Source organism: Mesoplodon mirus (assembly GCF_964341445.2).
Source record: "Mesoplodon mirus genome assembly, chromosome: 2".
NCBI lineage: Eukaryota > Metazoa > Chordata > Mammalia > Artiodactyla > Ziphiidae > Mesoplodon > Mesoplodon mirus.
The window spans coordinates 146,024,168-146,049,749 of NC_138977.1; the positions used below are offsets into that span (position 1 = coordinate 146,024,168).

At 35.7% G+C, this 25,582-nt stretch overlaps 1 protein-coding gene across 2 annotated transcripts in view; it reads left to right on the top strand.

The window, feature by feature from the left end:
* PRSS12 (serine protease 12) overlaps positions 1-25,582 on the top strand; it is a 72,543-nt gene that overhangs the window by 25,523 nt on the left and 21,438 nt on the right. For both annotated transcript variants that reach the window (XM_082600411.1, XM_082600410.1), the window contains exons 5-8: positions 7,455-7,633; positions 9,392-9,533; positions 12,772-12,968; positions 17,380-17,521. In XM_082600411.1, the coding sequence (XP_082456537.1) occupies positions 7,455-7,633; positions 9,392-9,533; positions 12,772-12,968; positions 17,380-17,521 (660 nt within the window). The remainder of the gene's footprint in view (positions 1-7,454; positions 7,634-9,391; positions 9,534-12,771; positions 12,969-17,379; positions 17,522-25,582) is intronic.

Sequence of the window (25,582 nt, forward strand, 5' to 3'; positions counted from 1 at the left end):
CCCAATCATTAAATTTTGAGACTAGATCTTCAATACATTCTGACGGGGTATCAATTTCAAGACCAATTTTTCTCAAAATTTTAGATGGTTGTCAGAGTCAGCATAGCATAAGATTATGAGCATGTGCCCTGTACTCAGAATGACCTGAATTTGAGTTGTATTTCTGGAGATAAGAAAAATTGCAGAATATCTCTTAGCTGCAGTTTCCTCATCTATAACACATTTCCTGATGTAGAGAGTTTAGTGGTTATAAAGCAGTTAGCACACATAGTAGGTATACAGTATACATTGACTATAATTGGGGACTTATAGCTGAAAGATGTTATTAAACATTCAAAGAAGAATGTTATTAAACATTTCAAAGTAAGCTGGACATTTGGTAGGAGATCATCAAACACCATTCCTCTATCTAGAACTTCTATTTAGTTAGGTGTATCTATGAATTTCATATTTTTAAAAGACTCTAATGTGGGTATATGTGTATTTACTGTGTTACCAATTATAGTATCAGTGTTATGCTAATTGATTTTCATGTTAGTTACTAAGAAATCAATGTCTTTGCCAAAAATACAAGAATTTTAAGGGTATAGTAATCATATTTAACATTACAAGTTGCAGTATAGATTACTCTAAATTTAAGGTATAAGGCATTTATTATTAGTTATATATTTCTGTGGGAAAAGACAAGCTTTTGTTGCTTAGAAAAATGTGTAGAAAATTTAAATGACACTAAATTTTAGTTACATTTATAGTTATTCTAAAAATTCATGTTTTAACGTAGAGTTCTTTCTTGAGAGCCAAATTTTCTTTTTTCACTCATATAAACTGTTGTTAAACAAAGACCGTGTTGCAAACAGTAGTCTACTACATGGAAAGAATGTAGAGATAGAATCACAAGGAAGACTATATTAATGTTGAACACATGCGTGGGTTGAGTAAAGTGTTTACATCTTTCTCAAGCATTGGCTCACTGCTATCTTTTGTATGAGAAGATTTGTGTTCAGAAAAATGATTAAAAGGAAAAATATCTTCAAATATTCAAGGCAGCAAAGATCCTCCACAAGCCTATGTAATCACCAACAATCCAGCTTGGTGATTTGTTTTTATTATAAGTACTTTAGGTTCATTTGCTTTTCTTTCCCTTGATTTTATACTTCTCTCATAAGCTTGCAACAAAGCAATATGCTGCAACTGCTCTTCCCCTAGAATTTGTTTTGCTCACTTAATGGCACAGTACTTTCAGATGAAGTAATTTTTAATGTTACAAGGTTGATAGCAGACAGCATAATCATAGCTTATCTCAATTTATGATTTGTTCTTAAGCAAATTTCATCTCAGTCATACTAGCCTTGTCAAATTCCCAAAGGGAAACTACACCATGCCTCTCTGGAGTGCTGGTTACAATTTCTTTGTGAGATGCTGTCTTTGATGACCCCCATCTTTTAATGATGTCTGTAGATTTTGGTAGCTGGCAAGCTTCCTAAAACGCAAAAGGAATTACTGTACTTAAGATACTGAAATTTGATTAGCCTAGAACTCAGAGAAAGATGAGGAGCAGGAAAGGAGGCAGCCCGATGTTAGAAAATTGAACTTGAGAATGCATATGTACATAATGAAGTTTCAGGTAGAGACATTTTAATTGGAGTTCCTTTGGTGCACTTAACATTGAAGCATTTCCTATGTCTTTTAGAACTCTTAAAAGCGTAGTGTAGAACTGTGACATCATATTTTATGTGTGGATATGCCATAATTTACATAAGGATTTAAAATTTTGGAACACTTTTTCTTCTTAGGTTTTTTTTTTGCTATAAAATTATCATGTAGAACCATACTACTGAGTGGTCAGAATAAAAATTCTTCTGGTACAATTAAAAATGTTTCTTTGGGGGGGCTTCCCTGGTGGCGCAGTGGTTGAGAGTCCGCCTGCCGATGCAGGGGACATGGGTTCGTGCCCCAGTCCGGGAAGATCCTACATGCCGTGGAGCAGCTATGCCCATGAGCTGTGGCTGCTGAGCCTGCGTGTCCGGAGCCTGTGCTCTGCAACGGGAGAGGCCACAACAGTGAGAGGCACACGTACTGCAAAAAAAAAAAAAAAAAAAAGTTTCTTTGTTCTCTTATTTCACTGTTTATTAATTTCTAAAATACTTTATAAACATTACTGGTATGTGGAATTATTGAGCAGGAAAGAGGCCTTATATAACAAGATAAGAAAGTTAGGCCCTCTGAGATTACTCAAAGCCCCTAAATCATACTGTGAGTGAGGGCCAGAATCTTGAGATTTATGGCTTCCAGTGTAGGATTTTTTTTTCTTTCATGTTACACTGTTTGCAAAATAGACAGATGTTAATAAGAATACTTATGAATATAAGTCTGAAAGAAATAAGTAAATCAAGAGAGAAAAGTTAATTGTAGGAAGAAACAATGATGAACATGTTTTAGACAGACTGTATTTGCGATGCCATAGCCACCTCACTGAAAATGCCCCAGGAGACTGCAAGAAAGCCAAGTGTTTCAGGGTCTGCTGTGTAGCCAGACAGGCCTTACCAACTCATGGTGGTGTGATGCTGGGCTAATTGTTAACTTCTGGACCTCAGTTTCCTCATTTGTAAATTAGGGATAATAACATCATGGGGTTGTAGGGAGGATTAAAAGAGTTAATACATATAAAGCTGTTAGACCAGTGTCTGGCATGCAGTAATCATTCAGTGTACTTCAAATATCATAATTGGAGATGGAGGGGGTTGTTTTCCAGGGAGAAATATAGGCTATTGATCATTAAAAATGAGCTTTTTTCATCCATATGTTACAAGTGCCACAAACTGATATTTGCAGTCAAAGGACCAATCTTTTATAACATATCAAGTAATTATCTTGCATGATAGAATTGCCTGACTCTATTCTCTGTCTATTCAAAGTAGTGGCTAAGCCTGGGGATTGAGTTAGTCAGATGGTACTATTTATTTGCTTTTTTTTTCTATGGAAAACAAACAAACTTTATATGAATACAGTCAGATTAGCTAAGTAGGTTTAGGAATGTTTTGGGTAGAGATCAGACATAGAATCAATTCAGTGTTTATTGGGGATTGCTGCTATGTAGGTCAAACAGCTTTACAGAAAATAACCTAATAAATCAGTGTATTATATCAGAGAACCCCACAAATTTATTCTGTGGTCAGAGGGTAAGAGAGTAGGTAACACTGGGACTATTACTACAAATGAACTGCCAGGGCTGGTGTGGACATAATTTCCATAAAGGAAGGACAGAGAATACACAACTTTATCGAATTCACATAGCACTTATTTGCCTTTAACAACCCATGAGGTTTTTTTGTTTTTTTAAAAATTTTATTTATTTATTTATTTATTTATTTATTTATTTTTGACTGTGTTGGGTCTTCGTTTCTGTGCAAGGGCTTTCTCTAGTTGCAGCGAGCGGGAGCCACTCTTCATTGCAGTGCGCGGGCCTCTCACTGTTGTGGCTTCTCTTGTTGCGGAGCACAGGCTCCAGACGCACAGGCTCAGTAGTTGTGGCTCATGGGCCTAGTTGTCCCGTGGCATGTGGGATCTTCCCATACCAGGGCTCGAACCTGTGTCCGCTGCATTGGCAGGCAGATTCTCAACCACTGTGCCACCAGGGAAGCCCCAACCCATGAGTTTTATGTTGCTTTCCCTAGTATTGCACAGTCTCTTGAAGGGCAGAGTCATCAATTTCTTTGGTATTCCCCTGAGAGCCAGCACAGTCCAGGGCACCAGGAAATACTAGTGACTGGCTGAAGGAATGTGTGTATTTATAAATATTATAATCTTAATTTTAATAGACTCAAAAATTAGCTAGGAAACCTACTTTGTTTTACATCATAGTTTCCTAGTTAGTTTTTTTTTGGTTCTTGAATTTATTATATTAGTTTTTCTGATTAGTTTATTTAATTTTTTTATTTTTTTATTTTTATTGTCCCCTGCGTCGGCAGGCGGACTCTCAACCACTGCACCACCAGGGAAGCCCTGATTAGTTTATTTTAATTAAACATTTTTGTGATTATTAAAATAATGTTTGTAAATAATAGAAAATATGGAAATATATAAGGAAGAAAATAAAACACCCAAATGGTGTTTTAAGACTGCATTATAGGACTTCCCTGGTGACACAGTGGTTAAGAATCTGCCTACCAATGCAGGGGACACGGGTTCGAGCCCTGGTCCGGGAAGAACCCACATGCTGTGGAGCAACTAAGCCCATGTGCCACAACTACTGAGCCTGCACTCTAGAGCCCGCAAGCCAGAACTATGGAGCCCGCGTGCCACAACTACTGAAGCCTGCACGCCTAGAATCCATGCTCCGCAACAAGAGAAGCCACCGCAATGAGAAGCCTGCACACCATAACAGAGTAGCCCCCGCTCGCTGCAACTAGAGAAAAGCCCATGTGCAGCAAGGAAGACCCAATGCAGCCAAATATTAAAAAAAAAAAAAAAAAAAAAGACTGCATTATAACATAGATGACTTTCCCCAGAGTCACTGTTTGGGGCTTCTGCTCTCCCATCCTGTGTCCTCCCTTAAGGAAGGGACACAATTCAGAGGCAGTTAATCAGGCCTTTTGTTTTTTCCTAGGACCTCTATCACATAACCTTTAACATATTTGAAATACAATATATTTCAGTTACTCTGTCCAGCCCATCTCAAGTCACTCCCAACTAACGAATATTTTAGGCTTGGTTTGTTATTTTTTTCATGAGAATAAAAAGGCTTTAGTTTGTAAACTTTTAGCCTAAATATTTAATGAAAATGATATTAAGGATATGTATAAATGCATTCTTACTGTTTTAATTTGACCATTGTAAGGTTGAGCATCTTACCATATGGTCAGTGGCCATGGGTATTTCTTCTTCTTATTAGTATTATTTTTTTTTATATTTGATTTGATTTATTTATTTTTGGCTGCATTGTGTCTTCATTGCTGCGCACGGGTTTTCTCTAGTTGCGGCGAGCGGGGGCTACTGTTCGTTGTGGTGCGCGGGTCTCTCACTGTGGTGACTTTGCGGAGCACAGGCTCTAGGCACATGGGCTCAGCAGTTGTGGCACGTGGGCTCTAGAGCGCAGGGTCAGTAGTTATGGCGCACAGGCTTGGCTGCTCCGCGGCATGTGGGATCTTCCCGGGCCAGGGCTCGAACCCGTGTCCCCTGCATTGGCAGGCGGATTCTTAACTACTGCGCCACCAGGGAAGCCCTATTTCTTCTTCTGTAAATAACCTGTTCCTCTCCTTCGCCATGTTTTTTTATGTTGGTCATTTTGTCTTTCCTTATGATAATAATAAGTTATTATTTATTTCTAGGAGTGTTTTTTTCTTTGATTGTGGTTACATTTTACAAATATATCCTCCAGCTTGTTTGCCTTTTGACTGATTATGGTGTATTTTGCTATACAGTAGTTCAAATTTATATGTGATTAAATTTAACTTTTTTAGTCTTTGTTTTCTGACTTCTGGATTTTTTATTTTTTATCTTGCTCAGGAAATTATCTTATTACCAAGGTTATAAGAACTATGTTCTTTTTATTTCATTATATTAACTTTTTAGCCATCTTCCTTCCTTCCTCCTTCCCTTCCCTTCCCTTCCCTTTAGGTCTTTAAACCATCTGGAGTTTATTTTTTGTTTCTGTTATGAGTTTGGGATAAAATTTTATATTCTCTCCTACTGGTCCCTGGTTTTCTTATAGCACCTAATCTTGGCTCAGTGAATTATACCCATTGAAATTCTCTTTAACAGATCTTTTTCTTTCCTAGCATTTATCCCAGGGCAAAGATCCAAGGAGGCTGTTAATCTGCCATTCTCCAAAGCTTTCCTATCTGGCTTCCCCATGACCTGCATTAGTCATCCTGTCTCCTCCTCCTCTGTTCTCCAACTTTCAGTGTTCTCTAAATCAGTTTCCATATTTGCTTTCATTAATCTCTTTCCTCTAGAGCAAGGGTCAACAAACTTTTTCTGTAAAGGGCCAGATAGTGAGTATTGTAGACTTTCCAACTACTCAACTGAGCTTTTGTGTAGTGCAAAAGCAGTCACAGACAATAAGTTGGGAATCAGTGTGCCTTTGTTCAATAGAACCTTATTTCTGGACAGTAAAATTTGAATTTTATATATATAAAAATTATATTCTTGTTTTGGTTGTAAATTCTTAAGATAGTTATAATGTTATAAGAAAAGGACAACTTAAATAATGGGGAATAGATGCAGAATCATTGAAAAACAAACTGCAAGTATAAATGCTCTAGTCTAAAAATTAAAAGGCTAAAAGGGGCTGAAGATGCAATTTCTGAAGTCATTAACCATTTTGACAGGCAATCGTGATCTTCTTCATTTAAATCTGGGGTTCTAGAAGATGGTGTCACGTTGAATTGTGGGAGAAGTAAATTTAGTCAAATAAATTTGAGTGAAGAGATATTTGGCCATGAGTAACAGAGAACTGAAGATAACAGTGGCTTCAACAAGACAAGAGTTTACTCTTCTCTCTCAAGAGACCAGAGATAGCTCAAGGCTGATATGGTGGTTCCACAGTCATCAGGGCTGCAGGCTCTTTCTTCCTTGCAGTTCTTTCATTCTTAGTGTGGCACCTTATGGACCAAGATAGCTTCTCAAGCTCCAGCCATCACCTCTGCCTGACAGTCAGCAGGAAGGAGGAAGTGGGGCAAGGATACTTCCTGGAAGTGATACATGACACTTTTACCTAAAGGTTATTGGTCAAAACTTAGTCATATAAAATGAATACAGAGCTTCAACTTGGGATGACTAAAAAGTTCTGGAGGGCTTCCCTGGTGGCGCAGTGGTTGAGAGTCCGCCTGCCGATGCAGGGGACACGGGTTCGTGCCGCGGTCCGGGAAGATCCCACATGCCGTGGAGCCTCTGGGCCCGTGAGCCATGGCCGCTGAGCCTGCGCGTCCGGAGCCTGTGCTCCGCAATGGGAGAGGCCACAACAGTGAGAGGCCCGCGTACCAAAAAAAAAAAAAAAAAGTTCTGGAGATGGATGCTAGTGATAGTTGCACAACAAGGTGAATGTACTTAGTGCCACTGAATTGTACACTTAAAAATGGTTAAAGTGGTAAATTTTATGCTATGCATATTTTAAAACAAACAAACAAACTTCACTGTAAGGAAGGGAGGGTGGGAAATGTGGTCTTTATTCTGGATAGCCATTGTCCTCCTAAAACTCTGAGGTTCCTTTACTAATGAAGAAAAGGGAAGTAAATATTGGAGAATAACTAGCAGTCTTGGAAAGATTTGTGATAGCTGAAAATATAAAGATCAACAAACAAGCAAACAAAAAAGAAATAGAGCAAGTCATGTGTGACCTATGGAGTGAATTGATAAGGGAAATTATGAATTAATCATAATTTTACCTTTGCCAGGGGCAAAAGAAAAAAGTCAGACCAACCTTTGATCTGACTTATGTTCTTATGTTTGTTCAGTGGCATTGCCAGAGCATGGAATCAGGCATATTTTGGGGAAGGATCTGGCCCAGTAATGTTGGATGAAGTACGCTGCACTGGGAATGAGCTTTCTATTGAGCAGTGTCCAAAGAGTTCCTGGGGAGAGCATAATTGTGGCCATAAAGAAGATGCTGGAGTGTCCTGTACCCCTCTAACAGGTAAGAGCTTCACCCCATCAATCTTAACCAACACTTGCCCCCAGCACCATTTGGGCTTACCTTCCCTTCTCCTCAATTTAGCTGATACTACTAAATGAGCTTACAAATAAAGCCCCCAAATAAAACTTAAAAAAAAAGTAATACAAATGATATATTAAAATGCTATCTCCTTATTCATAGATATTTCTGAATTTTTCAGTTGCAAGCTATACAGTCCTATAAAGCTAGGTCAGAAAATATGATCTTGTTGCAATATATAGTACCCAATAGTCAAAATCCGTGTGCAATGATAAATTTCGTGTGTTAGGTATTATACTTCTATATTTAGTCCATTCATACATTAACCTATCTTGATTCTAGGAATGTGATCGTAGCTGGTAAAACCATATTGATGGGATTGTTGATTAAAGCACACTATTAAAGAACAAAGTTACCTTTGCTGTGCTCAATATTCAGACTATTCCAAATCACAGCATGCTTGTCAAGTATGTCTTGCGTTGCAAGAGGACATTTCTGAGTGTAAATGAGTGTATGTGTATGTACTTATATGTTTGGGGGGAAGAAGAGGGAAATGGAGAGGCAAGAGAAGTGGGGTCATCACAAATCTGTTGTTTCTACAGTAAAAAGAGCTTGAAGAAAAAAATTGGGGGCTTTAATCTTTTTTTAAAAAAAATCAAATGAAACACTTCTTAGGGACTGTGAAATGCTGAAGTTCTACTTTTTTATTTACATAGTTCTATACACACTGTTTTTTTTATTAGAATAATACATTTATACACAATAGAAATATAAAATTTACACCAGTTTGTAAGCCAGAGCACTTCATTCTCTTGAACCTCCATTTTTTCCTCTTTCAAGTGAGGATAGTCTTATAATGTTTCTGGGATGGTCAAATGAGATAATAGGTGTGACAGTGCTTTGCAGATGGTGAAGTTTTACATTTGTAAGTGATTCTGTTGCTAGGAGACCTTCATTTACTTTAAAAGAACCCAGAAAGTCATGAGAAGTATGACTTTTACCCAAGATTATTTATGTTTCATTTGGTGGGGGGGTGTTTGGATTATTTTGGATGGAAATAGCTTTTTAATATACTTTTTTGGGAATAAATTTATTGTATTGTGTATCTGCTTAGAAGCTTTTTATGGAATTCTCTGGGAATTAATTATTCATCGAATTCACAAGATTCAAATTCAGATTTGTATTATTGATAAAAGAACAAAGGGAAAACATGAACCCCAGTTTTGTAACTTATGAATGCCTAAGGAATAATAAATGCCTTGACATGATAGATCACTCTGTAACCAGAATAGCTTTTTCTGTCTCCATATTGCAATATTTTTTCATTCACAGTTAAATTTTTGAGCTATTTCCAAGTTACTATTTTTTTAACTTTTAAATTTAAATGACTAATACTGCTCATACTTAAGGAGATTGAAGCCATAGGAAATTTCCCAAATATTATGTAATCTGGAAAAATCTAAATAACTACTTTGGAGTTCTATCAGAATATGTTTTTCTACTTAGAAATAGGAGTACAAATAAAAAGGAAAGACTATTTTGTTAGGACAGATATGTGTTATGACTTTTACTCCAGAAACAGTCCAGTGACCTCAGGTCATTGAGCACAGTTCTAATGGAAGTTTAACGAAAGGCCTAGAGAGAGATCTGAGTAGGGTGATATTTCTCGTGCAATTAAAATGTTGTTCTACCATTTTTGATAATTATTTGATTAGTATCTATGTCTCCTTCTTGTCACAGATGGGGTCATCAGACTTGCAGGTGGTAAAGGCAACCATGAGGGTCGCCTGGAGGTGTATTACAGGGGACAGTGGGGCACTGTCTGTGATGACGGCTGGACTGAGCTGAATACATATGTGGTTTGCCGACAGCTGGGATTTAAGTAAGATCCATTGACAGGAGGCAGCTAAATGCCAAGTTATATTTTTAAGAGTCTAATTTTGTAATCCTTACTTGTAATTTCTATAATACTAAAAATATATGTTCACAATCATTATCTACCTATCTATTCTACCTACCTTCCTACCTACCTTATCTACCTTCTCTATATGGAAATTCAACAACAAAAAAACCAATAACATTTTCTTTGATGATAAATAACCATATCTTGCTGTTTATCTCATTTGCCTTTCCTGCCACCACCCCTATTCTTTTTTTTATAAATTTATTTATTTATTTGGCTGCATTGGGTCTTCCTTGCTGCACGTGGGCTTTTCTCTAGTTGCAGTGAGCAGGGGCTACTCTTTGTTGCGGGGCGCGGGCTTCTCACTGCTGTGGCTTCTCTTGTTGCAGAGCACAGGCTCTAGGCGCACGAGCTTCAGTAGTTGTGGCACGTGGGCTTAGTTGCTCCGTGGCATGTGGGATCTTCCCGGACCAGGACTCAAACCCGTGTCCCCTGTACTGGCAGGTGGATTCTTAACCACTGCGCAACCAGGGAAGTCCCACCCCTCTTCTTGAATAATGGAGCCATGGATGACTTTTAGGTCTCATTGTGTCTGTTCAAGTAAGACTGTATGCTTTGAATGCTCAGTTTTATTCTGATGCTTCACTACTATTGGATGTTTTTAGTACTGACGTCACTGTATCTAAAATTGCATAGAAGTCCAGTGTCAAATGCTTTGCTATTACATTATTTCCTTTCTCAGAATGTGATGATAATTATCACTTTTATTTGAGAAAAACAGCTTTCTTGTCATGAGATGACCTTTAGAACTCACCCTTGACCTCACTCTCTTAGAAACTGAGTATCACACTTTGGGCGATATATTTCATGTCACACACATAATGCATTCCAGAGTAAAGACTTAAGTTGGCTGAAGTAGCTGCAAATGATGCCTTTGAGCTAATATCTGAATGAAACCCATGAATGCCCATTCTTTCTTGTTTTCCTTATTTCTGTGTCATGCTTGAAGTAATTGTCTCATGCTTGAAAAAATGAGTAAAATTATTTCATTTCAGCTTGAGATAGAGCTAATTGCAAATATTTGTTAAACCTTAAAAATATGCTGTCATTCAAGCTAGGTATGACCATGTTTAAACATATATTTTTAAGTTTGTAAAAGTAATATAAAATTTCAGAGAAAGTTTGGAAAATAAAGAAAATAAAAAACTACCCCTTAAAAAAAAAAACTACCCCTAATTTTTCCATTCTTATACCATCATTATTATAACTTGTGTGTATAACTTTATAACAGCTCTAATAGTAGATATGTAATTTTTCTATTCATTTTTTTACTTTTATATTATTACACAGTCATAATTTTTAATAACATAATAACTATTGAATGTTCATACTATAATTTACTTAATATTTAGATTAGTTTAATTTTTCCTGTTATAAATAATGACATCATGAAGATATAGATGCATGTTATTGACTAATATTTTGAATTTTCATGGGCAGTGCAGTTATTATTATATAATTGTCAGGTCAAGGGGTATGACATGCCAGCCAAATAAATATTGTTGTTTAATTAATAAGAATTACTTAAAAATATCATTTCATCTGAGTAAATCTGTTAGTTTGAGAACTGTATCCTGTTGTCACAGACTTAGAAAGATTCAAAAATACTATTATTTACTATTTTTATATTTTTCCTTATTAATTAAAACAATTGAGTGACTTTTTTTCCATATTTTATTTATTTTGTTTCACAAATACATTCAGTTTTTCTTGCATATACAGAGTATCAGAACTTAATGGTTTTAAAAATGTTCTCAATATTTGTTAAAAGTTCTAAATGACTGTGTTAGAAGGTAGAATAGGCATGTGCTACATTTACATTTTAGTTTATGGAGGAGTTTCTGAAAGAGAATACTCTTTTGGAATGAGAAAGAGGGTAAACTCTGGGTTTCTTCATACAAATGAAATCCTAAAGTAAAATGACCTCCTGCTGTCTGTTATATAGTTGATATGGACAGATGGTAATCACATTGATGCATTTTGTGGAAACATGGTATAAGTTGAAAGTGATAGCAATATGGGATTTGGGATAATTACTTTTCTATCTAAGACTTGATTAGTCAGCACAATAGAAGTCTTAGAATGACTCATTCAAAGTTACATTGTTTTAATTTATTGAAATGTTTACCTTGTTAAATAAATTTAATAAATAAGTGCATGGTAAAACAATTAGGAAAATTCATGGGGAAACAATTAGGAAAATTCATCTTTCAAACAGAAAGATCTCTTCATATTCTTAGTACAGAAATAATAAAAACATTCAGTGGTGGAAGTGACTGACATAAAATTTATGAGTAAGAGTTTAATTATATAGACCGAGAACTGAAAGACACTTCAAATATCTTTTAGCCCAGGAATTTCTGGAGGTTTGTTTGTATTCTACAGAACAAAAGAAAACAAAATTGAGGGGAGGTTGAATGAAGGTAGAGACTGTGACTTAGTTACCAATTTTTAATTTTTCAGGTCTTTCCTATTTCTATTAATACATTTAGGATTTTTTGTAGTGCAGTGTTACAAATAAAATCAATTGAAACACAAATATATTTATAAAAATCTTAAAAATCAGATTTATGTAACCTTATGAAAAGCTAAGAACATTGTCATTAATCTGATTTTGATGGGTTGAAATCCATGTTTCATCATGGTTTGGAAATGGTGCTTGAGAAATCACTGAACTAATACACACTTTTTATTTTGGAAGAGAGGATACCAAAGAGGCCTAGAGAAGCTAATGAAATCAAATGAGCTTTGATGGCTCTTCAGAGGCTGATTTAAGACACACGTTCTTACTTTCTGGTCCACTGTGTTATTTCCATGGTCAGGAATTTGAGGTTTATCTCTGTCTGCATTCTCTGTGGTTGGTGGGTTAAATTGTAGACAAAACACAAGAATGGTTGGGAAAAAAGGATTAATTATCCACTAGTTAACCAAACATTGTTGGTTAACTAGTGGATTAGTTAACCAACATTGTTAAGATGATCAAAATATGTGATGGAGCAGAACACTGCTCTGAGAACTGAGTTCTCAAGATAGGAGAAAGAACAAATACTTACCCTCTGAAGTCATGCCGCTTAATTAGGTTGTTTGTTTTATGTTTTATGGTTCCTTGAAACAAGAGACAAAAGTTCTATGCACAGTGTTTATTTTATTGCCACAGATATGGCAAACAAGCCTCTGCAAACCACTTTGAAGAAAGCACAGGGCCCATATGGTTGGATGACGTCAGCTGCTCAGGAAAGGAAACCAGTTTCCTTCAGTGTTCTCGGAGATCCTGGGGAAGGCATGACTGCAGCCATCGGGAAGATGTTGCTATCTCCTGCTACCCTGGCAGGGATGGACACAGACTGTCTCTGGGTGAGGTCCTGCCACAGCTCTTGAGTATCCGTATTTCAGTAGCCACTACACCTCTATCCACTGGTCTGGAATGTGAAGCATTTCTCATCTTTGGCTTTTTTTTTTTTTTTTTTTTGTCTGTTTCCCCAAATGCTCTAATTTTTACTAATTTGCATTCAGAGAAAAATAGTCTTTTGAGTCTTTCCGCCAATGTTATAAATTTCTACTCCTAATTTTTCTTTACCTGTAAGCCTAAATTTCTCATGTATCTGAAAGATGGATTAAAGAAGCCACGATGTCCATTCCCCAAATGATCAGTCACCTATTCTGCTTCTCATTTACCTTGAATTCTAATGAACTATTTGAGAAAGGATTAAAAATAAATCAGAACAAAACAATAGCTCTCTTTCCCACCCTCCATGATTCATTTCTTCTTTAGTCCCGAGGCCTTGTCAATCATTGGTTACCAACCAGCCTTTGCTCTGTCCTAACCTAGATCTTTCAAGTTTCTCACTGGGCTCCTAGGTGGATTCATTGGAGTAAGTAGCCCACCTATCTTTCTAAGATACCCTGTTACTAAAAATCCATTAGTGTCCTTTATTACTCCCTAGTTCCAAATTTCTTCAGACTTATGGTCGGATAAAAGGTACCTAGCTCATCTAACAGTTTTAAATATTTGTAGATGAAGGTCCTTTTGTGAGCAGAGAGCAAATAACTATATATCCTTGACAGACTTAATATCCAACAAGGAGGGCAGAATAAATATGAATGAAAAATATAGAGGGACATATTCAAAAGACATGCCAGGACTCTACCATAGCTCTATTTGTATCTATACATGTTATTTTTTGGTGCATAGATGTTAAAATAACCACAGGTGGTTCTTAAGTTTCACCTCAGGCTTGAATCAGCCCTTTTTGTATCCTCCTGTTTTGAGACTGTGAAGCTGGAATCTTCACATTATAAAATAATGGAACGTGTTGAATCCCACAGTATTAACTGTTTTGTATACTTAAGTTTGTCAAAGTACGTGGTTGATTCCTCATTGTACTCTATCTTGTGAGATCATAGTGACTCACTGCACTAATCTAGCATTACACCAGGTAGAAATACAGCCTTTTACCCCATACCTTATGGGTCATATTTTCAATTTTGTTTCTTTTTTTTTTTTTTTTTTTTTTGCGGTACGCGGGCCTCTCACTGTTGTGGCCTCTCCCGTTGCGGAGCACAGTCTCCGGACGCGCAGGCTCAGCGGCCATGGCTCACGGGGCTCAGCCGCTCCGCGGCATGTAAGATCCTCCCGGACCAGGGCACGAACCCACGTCCCCTGCATCGGCAGGCAGACTCTCAACCACTGCACCACCAGGGAAGCCCAATTTTGTTTCTTTTTGTTTGTTCTCTTACCTTGCTCCTTTCTTCTTATAAAGGATTTATGATCCTCCCCGATTATGTGATGATTCCATGTGGTTGGGGGAGTTAGAGCCTATTTGCTAGAACTGGATCCTCTTAGCCCCAGAGAGTGGGTATTTGGATCATGGAGTGATATGTTCAGGCACATTCCATCAGTGTTCCAGGTAATGAAATATTAGAAATACAAAATACTATAATCTGAGTTCTCTGAAGACCTGTGTGGTTTAATATACACATAGAGTTAGGACATCTAATCCTTTCAGTTCCCCTAAAAATCTTTAATCCGAGGGTGATAATTATTAATAAAATATGGGATCATTATTATGAAGTCTTTGGTCCTAATTTTGGTAATATATCTACTAACCACTCATTTGTCCAAAGGATATTATATCTGAGCCAAATTATCCTTTTGGAATAGAATCAGATTACCATTTATTCATCCAAAGAGATCATTACTTTCCCAGTTATCAAAAAGGACTGCATAATGAAAAGAGAAGGAGATCATAGAATAGTGGTATAAACAACAGCATTTTAAAAACAATTGAGATTTTTTACTTCCTTGGCACTGTGATAAGAGCTGTTAGACTATTACAGTTTTCAACTATTTGAAGGGTAACTTGTGGATCTTAACTTTAAATGTGAATGAAAACTTTCCTCAAAATTAGTAGTAGTTCAATAGACACTTTCTAACTTTGGGTGTGTGGTAGATGGAATGCTCAAAAGCAATATTCTAGGTCAGTAAAAGTAATTTTAGTAAGAATGCAGTTAATGCCTATGTGAATTGGGAGAAATTTGTGGGATGGTCAATATGTAGATTTCTCATTTAATACTGCTTTAATTCTAAAGTTTAGAGTATTAAATCTTAGCAGAGATTTCTTTCACAGTGAGAGTGTCTCTTACTCAAAGTTTGACTTTTAATTTACATTTCTGCTAGATTTTATCTTTTTTTCTAGGAAAAATATTATTTTCTTAAGATAATGTATTAAATCAGTGTTACAGGAAAATTGAAATAAAGAAAACTACTGTAATCAGAGTTTGAGGTATATAATTAAAGATGCTGTATACCCACAGGACTGTTTGGTTTTCCCAAGCATTTTATATTTATTTAAGATTTTAGAAATAAAACATGTATATTATTATTGCCATAACAGATAGAACTTAAGCGGTAGGGTGGTATTGATAGAATGGCTTTGTCATTCAGTTTCCCTTCAGGCATTGAAAATCCAATAATTTTATAAAATGGATGGCTAAGATTAGGTTCATAATACTGTATTATTATTTTTACAAAGTACACAACTTAGGCTTTAAAAACACTTTATCATTTTTATTTTTATGGTATGTGAAAAGCTGCCCATAAAACAACTAGGGTGGAATGTGGAGGTCTAACTCCATGTACATATGATTTCTTAATTTTGCACCAAAGATCTAAAAAATGTAAAAATTGAAAAATTTAAGAATTTCATCTGTTTAAATTCTTTTATTGAGGATCACATTTTTGCCTTGCTCCTCTTGCAGAGAATCCCCAAATTTCAGATACAATAATAAGAAATGTTAAGTTTCAAATACACTGTGTTTTGTGACACACCTAAAACACCAAGATTTTCAGCTAATATAAGCAGTGCATAGAGTAGGCACTCCACAAACATTTGTTGATTTTGACTTTGCTATGTTGATTCTACTGTGATGCCTGTTCCACGAAGTATGATCAGGGACGGAAATTAGAGAGCCAGCAACTCTGGGGGCAACAAAGAATCAGAGGAATCAAAGTAGGATGTGTCCATCTTGCCAACAGTATTTTCCTTCAGTTAACAAATGTTGTCTAGTGATTCCATATGTTGGTTTAAACACATATAGAATGATACTCTGTTCATTAGCTGCTTACTTCACCTCCTTGGTTCTGCTAATTTCACTGTGTTTGATGGTATTCCCTAACTCCTTATCAGTCAATCTTAAGGGCTCCGAAGCTGGAGACACTTCTAGTAACTAAGTAATCTAAAGTATATATATTACTGTAATCAAGTATCACATACTGGGTGGCTTAAACAACAGATATTTATTGTCTCACACTTCTGGAATCTAGAAGTCCAAAACTGAGGTTGTCCACAGAGGTTGGTTCCTTCTGAGGGCCGGGAGGGAAAGATCTGTTCGAGACCTCTCTCCTTGGCTTACAGGTGGCCATTTTCTCCTATGTCTCTTCACTCTGTCTTCTGTATATTTATGTGCACAAATTGGATTAGAGCCCCCTCTAATGACTTCACAATTCAACCCCTGGCAGTATGCAAGCCATAGTGAGGGCTTTTGATAAAACAAAACCGTATTTGTTGGTGTTGATAGAGATGTGGGACTCTATAAACCACTTTATTTGCGTAATTTAGATAAATCCCAATTTGCTAGAGGTCAGTTTCTCAACTTTTACATCTTAATAATTTTTATGATTTAAGCCCTTCCTTTGGAATCCATAGTAAATAGGAGGGCTGAGATAGAAATTGTCCTTGTGCTTGCCTTTTTTTTTTTCTTCCATCATTCAAGTTACTCATGCATTTAAGGGTATATCTAAAAATCCTTCCTAAAAATCCTAGCTTTGGAGTATAAATTTCTAGGTTCATGGATAAGTGAGTAGATGTAGAACAAAAACAACTCCAAGTTAATGTCTTTTACTAACTAGAAGTTAGTGGTAATAAAACAATCCACGATTTTACGGTGATATATATTCATTTATTCAAGAAACAGCTATTACGTGTACTCTATACACTATAATGCCAGGCACCGCTCCAAGTGCTGGGAATACAAAGTTAGACAGGATCAGCACTCTGACTTCAAGGCTACAGAAGATATTGCAAAAGTAGATACAGTTTTTTTTTTTTAATTGGTATCTCTCCTCTCTCTCTCTCTCTCTCTCTCTCTCATTGCCCAGCTGATTTTTAGCCCCTTTTACAAACAAATAGTACTTTATAAAGTCTCTCATGCTTTAGTATCAGTTTGCTTGTTTTGGCTTTTCTAATACTTTTGAATCATGACTTAGGTTTTCCAATCAGACTGATGGATGGAGAAAATAAGAAAGAAGGACGAGTGGAGGTTTTTATCAATGGCCAGTGGGGAACAATTTGTGATGATGGGTGGACTGATAAGGATGCAACTGTGATCTGTCGACAGCTTGGCTACAAGTAAGGAAAACCTAACTCTATTTGGGATGTTCATCTGATGAAAATTTCTGATTTTTTATCCTTGTTCTTGCCTAAAATTAACTTCTGTGATTCAATTGAAAATACTGGCAGCATGCTTATTTGATTCAGAATTATAAAGAAATACGAAGTAGAGTCTCTTTAAATTTTTCTATTTTCTCACAAGAAATATACATTATGTTACTTAAGAAATGTAGCTTTTATCTAGTAACAAATTGTCTAATAACTCTTGGCTATTCATTCTACTGCTTTTGTCAGCCAAAGGTGTTAACCTTTTCTCTGTGATTTATGTCGTAACACAGCCTTATAAGGGATTCTACTGTTACTGAAATTACAGTTGGTTCTTGTTGTTTGAAGTAGTTACATTCTGTAAAGTCACTGTGAACATCGAGTTAGAAAATACTGAGCCATTGCTTCTAGACCTGAGGTTGAACCAAGCCATGTTCTGCCTTGTTTTAGCTCTCGTGCTTGCAAACAATTGCCCTTTTTGCAGTCTCCTAGTGCTTTTTTTTTTTCCATTTCTGTACCTTTTTGTTGATGATTTCCCTGTTTAAAATGTTCCCCAAGAATTTTGCTGAAGTGCTGTCTAACATTCTTAAATGAAGGAATGCTGTGATATGCCTTACAGAGAAAATAAGTGTGTTAAATGGGCTTCATTCAGGCATGAGTTATAGCATGAAAAATGTGGCACTAAATGAGGTGAGAAAAGACACTTATTTCCAGTTTGAGAGCTGAACTAGAAAGGCAGTTTATCTCCTTGTGAGACCTCAGCTGGGCAACTCAAATTTTTTGAGACTTTACGCATGTCTGCAAATGACTGTGAAAGGGCTGATTGATTTTGGAGTTGCAAATGTATGGAACATGTTACAGTTTAGAGGGTCATGAAATTTAAGCTAATATACATAATTTGCCTCATTTATATTGGATTACTAATGGTTTGGATTTTAAAATATATCCTTAATTACATATCTATGTGTATCTTAAATATTGATAAATTTAACTGGTTATTCCTGTGCAGAATACATTTTTCTTTTTAAAATTATTTCTATTTTGATAAAAGTTCAAATGCATTTTTTTTCCCTAAAGTTTTAAGTCAGAATTTGTTTTTGGTTACTCAGATACTACTTCAATTTACGGTTCAGTTTTAGACCTAGTTGCAATTCCAGTTGTCCTATGATCAGTGGGTCCATTATTTGTAATATAGATTTTCAGTATTCAAAATTGGTGGTATGTGACATATTTTCAGCTTTCAAAATATGGAGTAGTAGAGGAAGGGAGGAAGCATCTACATTAGATGCCTAGATGAATTCAGTCAACAATTTAAGTTTCCTTTGCTCACTACACTTCTAACATTTCGTTCTCCATTTGAAAAAAAATGTATATATATACACACATATATACATTATTGTTCTTACATTACATGCCCAGTGAGTTTCCTTACCTAAAGTCAGCCATTAATGTATATACTGCTTGAGACTGGTATTTTGGCTTACTTTTATTTTTTTGGTAGAGGTGATCCAAGAACCTAGTGTTACCTTTGGAAATATGAAGGAAAATATGAAAGAAAAGGTCAAATTTGATCCTTGAATTGTGTGTCTAAGTCATGTTTAAGGAGAAAAAAAATTGTAAGAATATTCATCAATGCATTTTCACTTTGATTTCTTTCTAAATTTTTCATTGCTTTTTATTTATCATTAAGTCCATTTTACGTTCAATTCAAATGGTGAATTTAGGTAAGAACAATCTAGATTAAGTGAACAAAGTTTGTAGCAATTTTCAATACTATTTCTGTAACAATTATCAAGAAAAGCATTAAAGGAAGATCATACTTCATAATTGTTTTTAAAATAAAGCCTCTTAACACATAATTCAGTAATTTAATGTAACTATGACAAATTGGATAGACATCTTCTAGTGCACAAGCTACAATTTGCCATCAAATAGTATATAAAAGAAAATCATTTCGATATTTGATCAATCTAAATATACTTGAACGATTTATAATTTTCCACCAAGGGGAGATGGAATTTTATATAAGAACATATATATAATTGTAAATAGGTATGTGATTAGAACAGGTTTTTTTTCCCCATGTTACTTTGAATTAATAAAAGTCTTTAATAAGGCAATTTATTTGTAGAAATCAATCCAGAAAACTTTGAAATTGTCAAAAGGCTTGAGTTTTATTAATAAGAATTCCAGAGAACTGTCCCCCAGCCAGCTATATCACACTTGAGGATTAGTCCTTGGAAACACTGAGAATCAAAATAGCATTAGAAAGCTTCTTCATAATGGGAGAAACAGAAATGAAGTAATAAAAACCAGGAACATGAATGGTAACTAACATAGATACGCTTAGAGTGAACAGAAAGTAAAAGGCACTCTTTAATGATGTATTACCTAATGTCTGACAAAGTCTAGCATATGAGCACGTTGTTTTTAGAGGGTTGAGAGAGAATGTATTGCTATCAGTTAGCCTCGTTAAGAAAGACTAAATAGCCATGATGGAAATTCCATTCTATCTGAACTTTGTGTGAATCCATTAGCATATATTTCAATATGACATTGTTTTTGTTTGTTTGTTTGTTTGCGGTACGCGGGCCTCTCACTGTTGTGGCCTCTCCCGTTGCGGAGCACAGGCTCCAGACGCGCAGGCTCAGCAGCCATGGCTCACGGCCCCAGCCGCTCCGCGGCATGTGGGATCTTCCCGGACCGGGGCACGAACCCGTGTCCCCTGCATCGGCAGGCGGACTCTCAACCACTGCGCCACCAGGGAAGCCCCTGACATTGTTTTTGAACTGTGTATTTATTAGAGTAGTATCCCTTAAAAGAATTTAAAAAATGATGTACCCCTATTGTCTTAGTAGAGACCTAAAGTTAAGTATATCTAATTTTTATCTTACATTTAAATAGCTGCAAAGGATTTAATTTCTGGCATACTTGTATATGACATTTAAAAATAGAACAGTTACTTCACTCTTAATTATATCCAATAAAATATAAATATAGTGCTTTGATACTCCGTCATTCATTTAAAAAATACATGAGCAAGCTCTTTTTTGACCTTCACAAATTTTACATAGTTCCTTTTTCTCCTGAAATTGTGGTTTAAATTTTCTTTCCCCACAGAATCCTAATGTCCTATGTCTTTAAAAATGTGTGTGTGTGTGTGTACACACACATGGAGAGAGCGAGAAAGAGAGAAATTAAATTCTTCTAACAAGTTCCTCTCAGGATTTTATAATTTCTAGTATACAACTAATTAAAAACAACAACAACAAAAAGTAAAATTTGATAAATAAGTATTAAACATAGGAAAGAAAAGTTGACCAAAGCTTCCATTTCCTAGACTGATGGGCTGGGTTTTTGGTCCTTGGATAAAATTTATTTTGAATTGTTCTTTTGGCCACTTTAGAGTCTTTTAAATCTTGGAGCAATGCACTGTGATTGGATTTGGTTTGAGTGAAAGATATGCCTTTGTTTTGTGCAGTGGGAAAAGGGAAATTTTGAAAGAGAAGTTGACCTTGACTTTAGTAAGACCAGTTTTAGGAGAGAATACACGTGGGTTTTGATGATCTGCATATCAGTTCCCATAAAGTCCTTATGTCCCTTGGAAAGTCATCACCTACTCCCAGGAGCACTTGATACTCAGTTTAAAGACTAATGTATTAGAGCCTATTGTCTCATTGGAATTCTTAGCTATGAATTACTGCATGCTTATAGTCCAGTGAGAAGTCTCTATAGGTAACACAGTCCTTAATTATTTTTTTAAAAGTCAAAAAAAATTTCTTAGATTTCACTATATCATTGAAAATGTCTTTAATTATGTACTTTCATTAGTTAAAATGTTCTCTAATTCTACTTGTTGATATATCTAAAATGGTGCATTCTCTTTAGTTTGTGCATCGATTGGTAAATTGCTAAGGAATCATCCTTTTGTTTTATTTAATGAGTCTAATTTTATTTTCTACATGTTTACTTCCACCTGTCATCTACTTTTTTTTTTTTTTTTTTTTTTTTTTTGCGTTATGCGGGCCTCTCACTGTTGTGGCCTCTCCCGTTGCAGAGCTCAGGCTCCGGACGCGCAGGCTCAGCGGCCATGGCTCATGGGCCCAATCGCTCCACGGCATGTGGGATCCTCCCAGACCGGGGCACGAACCCGCGTCCCCTGCATCGGCAGGCGGACTCTCAACCACTGTGCCACCAGGGAGGCCCTGTCATCTACTTTTATGCTATTTATCATGCTTTATTGTCTGTTCTTTGTGTAATCTTCGGTTTTTTTATTTGCAAGCAATCCAATTTTCTTTCTTTCCTTTCTCTAGTTGTCTGGAATTTCAGCATTCTTGTTATTTTACTAGAAATTTGAAAAAATTTTTAGCAAACATACTGGCATATTTTCTTACCAATTTCAAAAATTATTTGTAACTTCCCCTTCCTGAAAAACATCAAGAGATTTAGCATACTATTATTTACCTTCTACCTCTACTCACCTTCACACCCAAAACTGATGGGAATCATCTGGGATATTAGTTTCAGGATGCTATTAGTTTTTAATTTTCTTCAAAGTATACCTATTTGAATTTTAAGTTGCTCTACATTACGCATGCACTTATTAGCAATTATTTCCATTTTTTAAAAAGGTTAATAAAATAATTCCTGACAATTCTGATTAAGAAGAAGGAGAGAATACAAGTAAACATCAGAGAAAAGAAAAGGAATATAAGCACAGATACACAGAGGGTTAAAAATTGTAGAATACTATGAACTACTTTTAGCTAATGAATTTGCAAATCTAGATGAAATGAACCATTATCTAGGAAACTGTACATTTTCAACAAAAATATCATTATCAAAATTGATACAAAAGATAGAAAGCCCAATTTTTTTTAAAAATTGAAGTGTAGTTGATTTACAATGTTGTGTAAATCTCTGCTGTGCAGTGACTCAGTGATACACATAGAGACATTCTTTTCTTTTACATTCTTTTCCATTATGGTTTTTCCCAGGAGATTGTATATAGTTCCCTGTGCTATACAGTAGGACCTTGTTGTTTATCCATCATATGTATAATAGCTTACATATGCTAAGCATAAACTCCCAGTCCCTTCCTCCCTCCCCCCCACCTTGGGAAACACAAGTCTGTTCCCTTTGCCTGTGACTCTGTTTCTGTTTTGTAGATAGGTTCATTTGTGCCATATTTTAGATTCCACATAGAACTGATATCATATGATATTTGTCTTTCTCTTTCTGACATACTTCACTTAGTATGATAATCTCTAGTTGCATCCATGTTGCTGCAAATGGCATTATTTCATTCTTTTTATGGCTGAGTAGTATTCCACTGTATATATGTACCAATCTTCTTTATCCATTCGTATGTTGATGGACATTTAGGTTGTTTCCATGTTTTGGCTATTGTGAACAGTGCTGCTATGAACATAGGGGTGCATGTATCTCTCTGAATTATCATTTTGTCTGGGTATATGCCCAGGAGTGGGATTGCTGGATCATGTGGTAATTCTATTTTTAGTTTTCTGAGGAACCTCCATACTGTTTTCCACAGCGGCTGTACCAACTTACATTCCCACCAACAGTGTAGGAGGGTTCCCTTTTCTCCACACCCTCTCCAGCATTTGTTATTTGTAGACTTTTTAATGATGGTCATTCTGACCAGTGTGAGGTGGTACCTCATTGTAGTTTTGATTTGCATTTCTCTAATAATTAGTGATGTTGAGCATCTAGAAAACCCAAATAAATTAATGATGACAGAAGAAGTGACTCTGACTTTTTGACCAAGAGTTTTAACCAATCTTTAAGACACAGATGACTCCTGAGTTATATGTTATTGTAGAGCAAAAAAAAAAAAAAAAGATGAAAATCTTTCCACTCATTTTATGAGGCTAATATAACTTGATTTCAAGACTAAACAAGATAAATACACATACACAAAAGAAAACTCATGAATCTACATTAAATATTCTAAACAAAACATTAGCAAATTTAATTCCGTAGTGTATTAAAAGAACAATATCCCACAAAGAGAGTCTATTGTAAGAATATGAGAGTGGTTCAACTGAGGCATTCAATCAGTGTATTTTAGTTTGTTGTCTATAAGTGAAAACAACTATGATCATCTTAATAATGTTGAGAAGTTACATGGTAAAAATCAACACTCCTTCCTCATATATCTTAGGAAGCTGAGGATGAAATAAAACTACCTTAACTTTATATCACAAACAAGCATGAAATAGGAACAAATAAGGGTGCCTGCTATTTCTGCAATGACTAAATATTGTCTGGAGTTTCCACTCATCATTAAGAATTGTATTGTATTGAAAAAAAAGTCAGAATTGTTATATGAATAATATGATGTCCACCTGTAAAATCCAAGAGAATCAACTGGAAAGACACTAGAACTAGTGTTTATTAATGTAACAGTATGAAGTATAAATATTTTTTAGAAAGCAATAGTGTTCCTATATGCTAGATTGAAAATTTTTAAAAATCTCATTTATAGAAAGTACAAAACTGAAAAAAAAATCAAGGAATAAACTTCACAAGAATTGAGGTCTGTGTGAAAAAAAATAAACCTCTACAAAAGCTAGAAGACTTCATAAATGATACTCTACAACCCTGAATGGGAAGACAAAATAGAAATTAATCTATACATTAAATCCTCATAAAAATCTTTTGTTTTTCTTGGTGTGTGTGTTGGTTGAGGAGGGGGACTTCCAAATTTATCTGAAATAAAATCCATGGGATATTGGCACAGGAATAGGCAAAGAGGTCAGTGATACCAACTACGGCAGTGGTTAACAGCCTTGGTTGTGCATTGAAATCACTTTGGGACTTAAAAAATATTACCCCTGCCTCACCCCACTCCCATTTTACTTGATGTCTTAATTCTACTTTAATTGACATCAGGTGGGGTTCAGGTGGTGCTATATTTTAAAAGCACCCAAAGGAAATTCTAATGTGTAGCCAATTATTGAACTCTAAAGACCAAGAAATGGCTTGTGTACTTATAAGCATGATAAATAAGTAAATAAAAAAGCCCTTTAAATCAGCAGGAAGAGTTGTTGGGACAGTTACTTTAGCGACAGAACTAAAACTAGATCCCTTACTAATACTAAACAGAAATAAATTCCAGACACATCAGAACTGTGATATACAAAGTAAAACAGAAAAATACCTTTTCTTTAAATGGTTATATACATATTTTAAATGCATAACTTTCTTTCCAAAGATTTGTTCTGTATTCAGCAACATATATCCAGAATCTTAAAAAAAGTTTATACCTGTTGAATAAAAATTTCACTTCTGGGAAGAAATCTAAGCTGCCCACAAAGATTTATGTATAAGGATGTATATAATTATAAAAAAGTCTAAAATTCTTAAAATAAATGTGCAACAATAGGGAAATGAATTCTGTTTTTTTCTACACTAAAGTTTGATGCAGAACCACCTGTATAAGACTCACCCACTTAGTTTGAGATCCACTAATCTGTACAATGAATTTTTTTTAACCATTAAAAATTGTAGTTAGGGGCTTCCCTGGTGGCGCAGTGGTTGAGAATCTTCCTGCCAATGCAGGGGACATGGGTTCGAGCCCTGGTCTGGGAAGATCCCACATGCCGCGGAGCAACTAGGCCCGTGAGCCACAACTACTGAGCCTGTGCGTTTGGAGCCTGTGCTCCGCAACAAGAGAGGCTGCAATAGTGAGAGCCCTGCGCACCGCGATGAAGAGTGGCCCCCGCTTGCCACAACTGGAGGAAGCCCTCGCACAGAAACGAAGACCCAACACAGCCAAAATAAATAAATATTAAAAAAAAAATTGTAGTTCGTATGCAATATTTTCCCCATAAATGTGTACCAAATGCTAGCAGAGTGTTGTTGGGATTTTTTATACTTTTATTTTGCAAACTTGATACAATGAGCATTTATTACTTATACAACTATTAAAAGTTTTGTATGTTAAAAAAGAGTAACTTTTTTTCACCAACACTCTTTATTGTCCATCTCTTTGACAATGGCCATCCTAGT